General features: G+C 47.6%; 1 protein-coding gene across 4 annotated transcripts in view; it reads left to right on the top strand.

Annotated features, from left to right (window-relative positions):
- NUP93 (nucleoporin 93) overlaps positions 1-10,541 on the top strand; it is a 110,001-nt gene that overhangs the window by 95,971 nt on the left and 3,489 nt on the right. For all 4 annotated transcript variants that reach the window (XM_032424606.1, XM_032424607.1, XM_032424608.1 and 1 more), the window contains 11 exons: positions 1,047-1,204; positions 2,363-2,528; positions 2,797-2,890; positions 3,599-3,790; positions 4,369-4,495; positions 4,609-4,681; positions 4,971-5,015; positions 6,614-6,730; positions 7,506-7,624; positions 8,511-8,628; positions 9,058-9,141. In XM_032424606.1, the coding sequence (XP_032280497.1) occupies positions 1,047-1,204; positions 2,363-2,528; positions 2,797-2,890; positions 3,599-3,790; positions 4,369-4,495; positions 4,609-4,681; positions 4,971-5,015; positions 6,614-6,730; positions 7,506-7,624; positions 8,511-8,628; positions 9,058-9,141 (1,293 nt within the window). The remainder of the gene's footprint in view (positions 1-1,046; positions 1,205-2,362; positions 2,529-2,796; positions 2,891-3,598; positions 3,791-4,368; positions 4,496-4,608; positions 4,682-4,970; positions 5,016-6,613; positions 6,731-7,505; positions 7,625-8,510; positions 8,629-9,057; positions 9,142-10,541) is intronic.

Genomic DNA, 10,541 nt, shown 5'->3' on the forward strand with positions numbered 1-10,541 from the left:
CCGTGTGCACAGCACTAAACTGGAGCTTTATGCCAAGGGTGGTGGGTTACAGAGGAGGCTGTCTTCATAAAGGAGGTGAGGTTCGCACTGCCCTCAAAGAATAGGGGCTCATCTGCTAGAGGTCTTGGAAAAGGATGTTTCAGGTGGAGGGAACAGCGTGAACACATACATGGAGGAAGGAAAGAGTATCTAGCATATCGGGCATGTGGCAGGGCTTGGCAAACATAGGGCCAGCAGGTGAAGATCTGGAGTACCAGGCTAAGCACTGTGGATGTAAAGAGCTCAAAGGGGTTTAAGTGGAGAATTGACACAATCGGATCTGGTTTTAGAAAAAGTCCTGTGGGGGGAAGGGTTGAGGGACTAAGAAAGGAAGTCTGAGACCCACCTCCTTGGAGGAGTTGGGGAGAAGTGGAGAGAAAAGTAATCACAGGCTGCCATGCAGACGATGACAAAACCATTTTGAGGATAGATAAACTCGAGTACAGGGAGACTGGGAATGGGGCTGCCTTCTCAGCTCCTCGGTGCCTAGCACTGTGTCCGAAACCAAGATAGTCAGTGGATGGACAACTGACGAATGAATGAGAGTGCCAGTATCCATTTGACTGGTCATTAGTAGTGAACATTTTATAAACTCAAGTGCAATAATGATGGTCTCCTATTGCTCAGTAAACGTCTTCAGCCCTTGCTTTGCGAGGGTTGCAAGAATGAGTGTCTGTGAGTTGTCCCAGAACATGTCACCCAGATACTGGCTACTGGGATTCTACAGTGAACCCACAGGCTGGCCATCAGTCACCTGGGGCACGTAGTGCTCTCGAGGAAAAGCTCTAGAGCCAGACTGCATTTACCAGCTTTTGGACAAGTTACTTCACATCCCTTTCCCTCAGTTTCCTTGTTTGTAACACAGGGAGGAGGAGGCTATTAATGGTCCCCGCCTAACAGGGTTGTTGTGAAACTGAAGTGACTTTAATGTGAGGAGAGGTGAGTGCATCAGAAAGCCACCAGTTAGCTTTGTTTGCCTGTTTATTTGAGCATCTTTCCTCTTCTAGGATGGAGAGGTGGAAGGCCATCCTGTGTGGGCATTAATTTATTACTGCATGCGCTGTGGGGACCTGTTTGCCGCTTCACAGGTGGTTAACCGAGCCCAGCACCAGCTGGGAGAGTTTAAAACCTGGTTCCAGGAGTACATGAACAGCAAGGACAGAAGGTATGGTGAATTAGATGGTACATCCAGAAGAAGCCCCTTGGAATGAGCAGGGTGGCCTCCACTGGCATTGCCCTTTTACCCTGTGCATGGCTCAAAATAAGTTCCTGCTTGGAAAAAAAAATGAAGTTTAGAAAGCAAGTAGAACTGTCTTGGGAAGAGCAGTTGGGAACATTAAAAGAGCCCCGCTCTGATACTGCTGTCTAGACTTACATGTGTTTGTGTTTGGGGATTTTTCTGTACCAGAGGGAGGGACTGTGGTTGGGAGCATGTTTTGACTTACTCTGTAAACCCCAGGCATATCAAGGATGCTTTATAAAATGAAACTCTGTTGTATTCCACTTCATTTAACATTTGGTGCTTTTCCATTTGGCCCACTATGAAAATGTTGTCACACACTTTGTAGCTCAAAGGCTAGAATGAAAAGTTAGTAATTTTGAAATGTAATCATTGAAACTAAGTGAGGGGGGTTTTTTGTTTGCTTTTAGTTCTCTTCCATTAAGGAACTGCTTGGATTAATTTTTCTCTGGATTTTGTTAATGCAATTGGACTTAAGTTCTTATTCACTGAAACCCAGTTTAAATATACGTACATGTATCTGAAGGAAAAAATGATGGTCACTCCATTTTCTCCTGTGGAGTGCTAGAGATACTTTGCAAGGCAGTTTTTTAGGTAGTGTGAATAATGCCATATCCAGAGATCATCTTAAACCATAAGCCCCTGTCTTGCTCATAGTAGAGTAGGGTTCATGGCTTAGGGTTCCCCTAGAAGGAGACCCCGAGGCAAGGATTGGAGTGCAAGTAGCTAACATGTACAAGGCAGTGAGGGGGCCAGAGGGGAGCTAAGACAGGTAAGGGAAGGCTCACTCTGGTCCGTCACGGCTCGAGGACTGCTGGGGAGTGGGCTGGAGCGTTAATTCCCCAGCATTTCTGACCTGCCCCTGAAGGCCTTGACTGGAGGAAGCCGGCAGGCAGAGAGACGCAGGTGGCTGGTAGCTGCACGTCAGGTTAAAATGGTGGTACCCAGGGGATACGGTTGGGGACAGTGTCTGTGAAGGAGGCCTTCCTAACTCTGTTATGTGGTTGGGACCTGGGGTGCTTTCAAATGCCCTTGCGGGTCTTTAGTGTGTGTGTGTCTCTGTGTGTGCCCTTGTGTCTTTAGGTTGTCTCCAGCCACGGAAAACAAGCTCCGACTGCATTACCGCAGGGCCCTGAGGAACAACACGGACCCCTACAAGCGGGCCGTGTACTGCATCATTGGCAGATGTGACATCACGGACAACCAGAGCGAAGTAGCTGACAAGACCGAGGACTACCTGTGGCTTAAGGCAGGCGCTGCTTCCTGTGCCCGAGCAGGGCGTTCGCCCCTTCCCTCTGCTCGTGTGCTGCATGCAGCTTGCACCTGCTTAATGTGTGATGCCAGTGGGCGGCTAGGACTGGTACATTTCCTGTCTCCTGAGCCCGTTTTCTGTCGTGTGATTCTCCAGCAGTCACCACAGCCATGAGCACGGCTCGAGCTGCCGAGCAGCCACGGCTCTGCATGCCTGGCTCGTGAAGTAGTTCGTACCAATGCGTGTGTTTCTCTTGGGGGTTTAGTTGAACCAGGTGTGTTTCGACGACGACGGCACCAGCTCCCCACAAGACAGGCTCACTCTTTCACAGTTCCAGAAACAGTTGTTGGAAGACTATGGTAAGATATCCTAAACAGAGCCACCTTCTCTGTCACAGCTTAGCTTTCCTGTGGGAGAATCCTTCATCTCTGAACTCTGGGTCTTCGAAGCCTAACTCAACAAAACAGTGATTTTAAATTCAAGTAGAGGCCATGTGAGCTTCAGCAGTGTACGTGATTAATGTGGTCCTGTATTACAGTAAGCTCTTCTCCCTAGTTCTTTGAACTGCTCTGGTAGACGTTTGTTCAGGGAGAGACACAGCGAGGACTTGGCTATTACCTCCTTGTGGGTCTCGTAAGGACAGTACCTGAGCACAGATGGGGGTGTGTAAGAATTCTGGGAAGAAGAGATCCCAACGAGTGGTCAGCATTTGTTGAATTCACACACCTGTGAATCTGAGTGAACTGAAGCCTCTGAAATCTTCCTTCCTCTCCTTGTTGAGTGACTGTTACCAGGGTGAAGGAGATAAACAGCCTCTTTTATGTAGCATTTTAAGGTCCTGAACTCTGTTCCTCTCCCCCCTAGTGCAGGCGGTCTGGGCTTACAGCATGACCCTACTTGCCAGTTGCGTTGTGAGGGCTGGAGAAGGTTGTGGAGCCAGGTCGTTGTTCCCACGGCCATCCACTGTGTCTGCCAGGGCCCCTTCGTCCCGTCAGCAAGGGCTTCGGCCTGGGGCCAGGGCTGCTGATCGTCCGACTCCTGAGTCAGCTTTGTCTCCTGTCCCCCAGGCGAGTCCCACTTCACGGTGAACCAGCAGCCCTTCCTCTACTTCCAAGTCCTCTTCCTGACGGCGCAGTTCGAAGCCGCCATTGCTTTCCTCTTCCGCATGGAGCGGCTGCGCTGCCACGCTGTCCACGTGGCGCTGGTGCTCTTTGAGCTGAAGCTGCTTTTAAAATCCTCAGGACAGAGTGCTCAGCTCCGTGAGTATTTGTCGGCATGGTGTCACCATAACACCCCCCGCAGCGGGCAGCGGCGGACACATAACTGCAGCCGGCAGGGATTTGAGCCAACGGTCCGAGTCCTTCTAAAGCGTTGTAGGCAGCACTGTACAGAGGGCCAGCCCCGTGGCCAGTCAGACTGCCTGGAGAATGGAGCGGAAGAGGCAGTCCCTAGAGCCGGGAGTCGTGTTCCCATTACGGCCCTAACTGGAAACCCCAGCAGCCCCTTTCTATGCATGCCCACCTGAGGTGGGAGAGTCAGAAGAGAGGCAGGAGATAAATGTGGACGAATGTCTGCAGATTCCTTAGCAGTGCAGCAGAACCACCCCAGTGCACATGCCATAACCAGAGACCGGCGTCCTAGTAATTTACTACAAAATGTCGTTTCCTCCACTCTACGTGGAAAGAAATGGAGGACAGGGTACTGAAGCTTAACGCAAATGTTGGCCAGGCTGCAAGAGTAGATGCTGCTGAGTCTTTGGATTCAGCTCCTGTAGACCCTGGTTGCCTGGGTCAGAGGGGCAGTGTGAGTGTGACCATTTCTTTCCCCCACGGTGCAGTCAGCCACGAGCCCGGCGACCCTCCCTGCATACGGCGGCTGAACTTTGTGCGGCTCCTCATGCTCTACACCCGCAAGTTTGAGTCTACAGACCCGAGGGAGGCGCTCCAGTACTTTTACTTCCTCAGGTAAAACTCTCTTTTGACCATTTACTTGAGCTGGTTTTGGTTTCTGCCATCCTGAGGACCATTAGGGGCCTCAAGGCCATGCCAGAAATCATATTGCTCTTGTCCCCTTCCAGGGACGAGAAAGATAGTCAAGGAGAAAACATGTTTTTGCGCTGCGTGAGTGAGCTTGTGATAGAAAGTCGAGAGGTAAGTCGATCCCTCTTCTCTCCTCTCCCACCCTTGATTTGCACTGCGCACACCCGTGCTAACATGATACTGCGTGGTACCCCAACATTGCTGTGGTGGATATGGCCCCGGGGGGTGTCCGTTCTCTTGAGTTTTTTTGTTTCTGAGAGTGAAAATACTGATTCAGTCTCACTGTGTCCTGGTTTATGTAATACTCTTTCCTGCCTCCCCTTTTTTCTTCCCCTCTTTCATCTCCACAGAATTGTGGCTTATGTCCAGTAAATTGAGTAAACTTTTTTTGTCTCCACAGTTCGATATGATTCTTGGGAAACTAGAGAATGATGGAAGTAGAAAGGTGGGTTAAATGCACCTCTCGTGATGTGTTAGTTTGCAGTTGGGGTTGTATAATTGTCAAAAGAATGTAGTTAGACTTCAGGATTCAAGGTGACAAAGATGCAGATCTGAATGAAATTACATAGTTTAAAAAACAAAGAATGAAAATCACAGGCCACAAATAATGCCCTTGATTTTAACACACATTTATATTTCTCTTTAAAACATGTCAATTTATGATGAGATAGCTTTTTTATCTTTAGTAATCTCTACACCCAATGTAGGGCTCGAACTCATGACCCCGAGATCAAGAATCACACACTCTTCTGACTGAGCCATGCAGGTGCCCTGATTAGATAGCTTTTTTATTATGTCCAGAGGACTCTTCATGACTGCCATTTTTTGAGCTGAGAAGGCCACATTTCTGCTATTCTTGGCTCAGAAAATATGCAAGGAAAGAAACTGTTTAGTCCACCTACTCTCCCCAGATAGAAAAGTTAGCAATATGCTTGACCTCTCTCAGAAGGTAGTGTGTGAGGGCTCAGAACTTCACACTGCCCCCAGAGATGCAGCTGTGCTGTGAGCCTTAGTGGTTCCCCGAGCCCTGACACGCGCATGGGGAGGCCTAGCAGAGGGGCGGAGGCCTGGGTGTCTGAAACCAGTCCTGACCCCCCTCGGGCATTCTCCCTGTGGCCTTGGGGAGTCCCCTGCCTCTCTCAGGGACTCACTTTCCTCACTGGTATAAACGGGTGGCTTGGACCCAGCAATCTCAAGATGAGCTCACAGGGCTCACACTCTCCGGCTCAGAAGAAAGGCCAGTGACCGTGCTAGTGATGATGGCCATGCTTCTTGAGCAGTGACATTTGCCAGGCACTGTGCTGAATGCTGTACAGGTGTTTTCTAATTTAACCACCACAATAATCCAACAAGGTGCTTTTCAAGTGAGGAAATGGAGGCAAGAGAGGTTCTTTTCCTTAGGATCACACAGCTGGTAAGAGGGGGAACTGGAATTTGACCCTGGAGCCCATGGTCTTCACTCTTGTCCTTTGCTGCCTCTGGGGTGGCAGGAGCAGGCTGCCCTAGCTCTTCTGTGCTTCCTAAGGCCTCTTACACGCTCTTGACCATTAGTTGCTGGTGATTGTGGATGGTGATTTAAAAAAAAATATATCCTACACCCCTTGCCATATATTTTTTCAGCACTGAGTTTCTTTTGCCATCTGTCTTAGAAAGCAAATCCAAAATCTTTCCGATATTTTCTCTGAGCCTCCTGAGTTTTCCACCTAGTGCCTATTCATCAGCAAATGTAAGATCATTGGCTATTTCACCTACCCTCTGGATCATTTTGGACAATTAGCAAGCACAGATGTCTTATTGCTGGCTCCTCTGTGCTGCCCATGAGTCTCCTTCCTCATGTGTCGTTTCCTTGGCCCCTCTCATATGTTTAATAGGACCTTACATCTTCCAGAAAGCCAGAGTATAGCTGATGACATATATGCATTGCCCAGGGCGAACATTTTCAGTGAAAGTAGTTTTCAGATTCCAACTGCTTCTCTGTGTTTAAAATAACAGCTCTGTGCACCCGTCTCTCTCCTCCTCCCCCTCCATAATTTGTCTTGTCAGCCTGGAGTCATAGATAAGTTTACTAGTGACACAAAGCCTATTATCAACAAAGTTGCTTCCGTGGCAGAAAACAAAGGCCTGTTTGAAGAAGCAGCAAAGCTCTATGACCTTGCCAAGGTAAAATGTGCCCTTTTCCTTCTCCTTATTTAACAGATCTGCCGGCCTTTTGGCATTAAATGCACAACCGTTTTGATGACGCCCCTGCTGTGCCACTCTCCTGCTAAGGCTCCTAGTGCTTAGGCAGCTAATGATCCGGTCAGGGTGAAATTCCCATTTTACAGAATTATTTCTGCCTATAAGGTATTTCTGGCCAAACAGGAGTAACATATTGCAAGGATATCCTGCAGGCATTGAGCTCTAGTCTCACTTGGCAGCAGAATAAACGTCCATCACGTTTCGATGGTGAAACTTTGGGTTGAAAATGCCTTCCTGCTTACCCTTCTGGTAGCCACAGACATGCTGGTGAGCCCTGTATGTTAGGGAAGGGAATGACAGCTGAGGCATTTTGAGAGAACTAGAATAAGTATTTCCACATAAGAACATATGGTGACTGCTGATCATTGTGTGGCCTAAAAAAGAATATGTTCTTTTTTTTTTATAAACTGAGAAAAGTAGGCCAAAAGGAGGTTTATAATTCATTTTCTTAAATTTAAAGATGTTTTGATTGGGTTCTAATTTCTAATTAAGATGTAGAAAAATGTACAAACATGAAGTGCGCAGCTTGGCGAATTTTCCGAGGGTATATATCTGTGACCGTCATCCAGATCAAGATACAGAACCATTTTTATCCGTCATCTCAGAAAATTCCCTCTTCGGGTTATTTTGTTTTTCCTTTTCTCTTTTCCTGATTATTTCATCGATTCCTTCCTTAATTTTAAAAACAATTGAACAGAATGCTGACAAGGTGCTGGAGCTAATGAACAAGCTACTCAGCCCTGTCGTCCCCCAGATCAGCGCACCACAGTCCAACAAGGAGAGGCTGAAGAACATGGCGCTCTCCATCGCGGAACGGTAAGGCTGAGAGCTGGCTCTGAGGCTCTGCGGGGGCCCAGCGCCAGCACCAGGCCGCCAGTGCCCGCCAAATGCACCTTCCGCTTCACTAGTCACATCAGGTAGTCTCCCAGAGATTCCCCATCCCTCCAGCACTGTTGAGAGTTCCTGTTTCCCCACATCATAACCAATACTTGGTACTATCAGACTTTCAGAGTTTCGCTAGAAGGCAGGGTATGAAAACGTATCTCAACATTCTAATCCTGCACGTTGGGTTTAATTCTAGGCATTGTATTCCTCTATATACTGTTAGCAGCCGTCTCCAAGACATTTTGGAACAAAGCAAGTGATGGCTAGATGGGGGAATTCTTAGAGGGGTAGTGGCCAGTGTTTAAGAATCTACCTTCCTTCCTCGGTGAGATAGCTGAGTTATCAGACTTTAACTGATGGAACTCCCAGGCTGAGGCAACAGTCATTACTTTTTGTGCCCTCTACAGATACTCCTAGTAAAGTGACCCAGAGAAAACTGGGTTGGAGATGCTTTCCTGGGGTAGCACAGAAGAACACTCCTTATCAGACAGTCCATTTAGCAGACAGTCCCCAGTGGTGGCTGCCGGGCTTTTGGTCCATCAGAACCTTTCACCCTTCCTGGAGATTTGGATGCTTGAGATGGTGGCTGAGGCTAGAGAAGCGTTGCTTCATGCAAAATGTTTACAGATGGATTCATAGCAAATCCACCATTAACTTCTTGGCCATTTGAAAAGAAACACTACTTTTCACTCCTTAATTCACCTCCGCTGGAGATTTCAAGAGATTCTGACATTTTTCAAATGCTATTCTAAAGTTACAAGTTGCACAGAAATTCCATAATTACCCCGTCCCCCCTTCCCTCTTTTTTGTCTTTCAGGTATAGGGCTCAGGGAATCAGTGCAAATAAATTTGTGGACTCCACATTCTATCTTCTGTTGGACTTGATCACCTTTTTTGATGAGTATCACAGTGGTCATATCGACAGAGCCTTTGATGTAAGTTTCAAGAGGGGTGTTTGAAGTGCGGGTTAATGTATGCCCTTGGAAATTCAAAACACTTAAAACAAAGCAAATGTTACCACATTCTTTGCCTGTTAAGCAAAGAAGACAAGCATGATCCTAGGAGTTGAAAGGGGATTTCTGTGTTGCTCTTTTTTCTTCTTTTTCTCCCCTCTTCCTTTCCCCATCAGTCTGAAAACTGGAGGTTGTTCAAAGTAACTTGAAATCTCGGAATTTTATAATTGCCTCAGAAAATGAGGTTAGGAATTAAGTTAACAAATTAGAGTCAAAGCCTCTGTGTATATGAGGCAGCAGCATTTTCTATTAAGAAGCCCTTTATAACATGTTCGATGCTGTCTGTCTAAGGAGATGAAATGACTATGATGGTTGTATCATATGGGGCTGTTGGGGTTTTGTTTTAAACAGATAATTGATCGTTTGAAGCTGGTGCCCCTGAATCAGGAAAGTGTGGAAGAGAGAGTGGCTGCCTTCAGAAATTTCAGTGATGAAGTGAGTCCTTTTCTTTCTGCGTTATGAAATTTTTTTTCCCCACTTCTGCTGAAAGCTTTTGTTTTAATGTAGCTGATAACGGTAAGTCCTTGTACAGTAACCACCCAGACTGAGTTTTCTAAGGTGAGTCCAATTTCAGATATCTGGGTTGGTTTTTCTGTGAGTACACCTATCCCCATCAGATTATTGTCCAAATTCCTGATTCAAAAAACAGTCGCTTTAGTGATTACATTTTCTTGGGGGAACAGATTTCTGGTTGATCTGTGAGGTCTGGTTTAATTCTGTATTATCTTGTTCTAGAGGGTGTCTTAATGCTTAATTCTGATCTTCTTTAAGTAGTTCCCTTGAGTGTCTGAAACATGTACCATGATGTACTTCCTTCCTTCCCTTCTCTGAACTGTTTTGTCTTGAGAAGGAGAGCAGTGACCATGGACTCAGTTATCATGAGCCCATGACCCTCCGAGCCACTGTCTCTCTGAAGGGTTTCTAGCATCTTGCCACCATCTAGCCCAAGGGTACTCAGTTGGGCTGTACGCTGGATTACCAGGAGAGCTTTAAAAAATCTTCATACCCAGGTCCTACCCCCAGAAATTGTGGTTTCTCTGATCTAGACTGGCCTCTACATGCAGTTCGGGTAAAACTCTTCTTTAGAACCACGGACACCCCAGGGCCAGCTGTCTGGCTCTGGGGTGTCACGAACAGTGTTCCCATTTAAAGCTGTTACTCCTTAAGCAAATACCTTTTATGAAAACATGTTTCTGTTTTAGAGGAAGAAGGGAGGCCAGCTTCTGTACACGTTGCCTGCCGTGGTACTCCCAGTTTAGCAGGTCTTACCCCTTGCCCACCTGCCCTGCATACCTGGTATCAGTTCCATCCCAGCCCCTTGCCCTTTTGTTGTTTCTTGCCTTCTCTGCGATGGATTGTTCACTGCGTTAGGGACTGAAGTGGTGCACCTGCCCTGCCCTTGTAGGCACTCCCGAGGACTCTGCCAGGGCTGTGCATGTACAATGGAGACAGTCGGGCAGGTCTAAGCGGGCAGTGGTGGGGACTGGAGAACTAGTGTGTGCCTCCCTACCTGCTGACATTGGAATCCACACTGCCTTTGCTCATCACTCTGCTGGCCAGTCCAAGCGTACATAGTGGCCAGATATGGTCAACATGCGTTTGGCTCACTGCCCCCACTTAGGAGGGGTGGCATAAAGAAAGGAACAGAAGAGTGACCCACCTCACCGGAGCAGCGTTGCCTGGGTTTTGCTCTCACGCTTGACATTTTGGTGCCATTGGCTACTTTTTGGTGACCCTGTAGTTCTCTACTTGGCAGCTGTGGGAAGTGGTGTGCCCAGGCCTGCCTGGAGCGTGCCCCACCCCACACCACCCCCAACACACACACACACACACAC

Source organism: Phoca vitulina, unplaced genomic scaffold, assembly GCF_004348235.1.
Source record: "Phoca vitulina isolate PV1807 unplaced genomic scaffold, GSC_HSeal_1.0 scaffold30, whole genome shotgun sequence".
In the NCBI taxonomy this organism is placed as follows: Eukaryota; Metazoa; Chordata; class Mammalia; order Carnivora; family Phocidae; genus Phoca; species Phoca vitulina.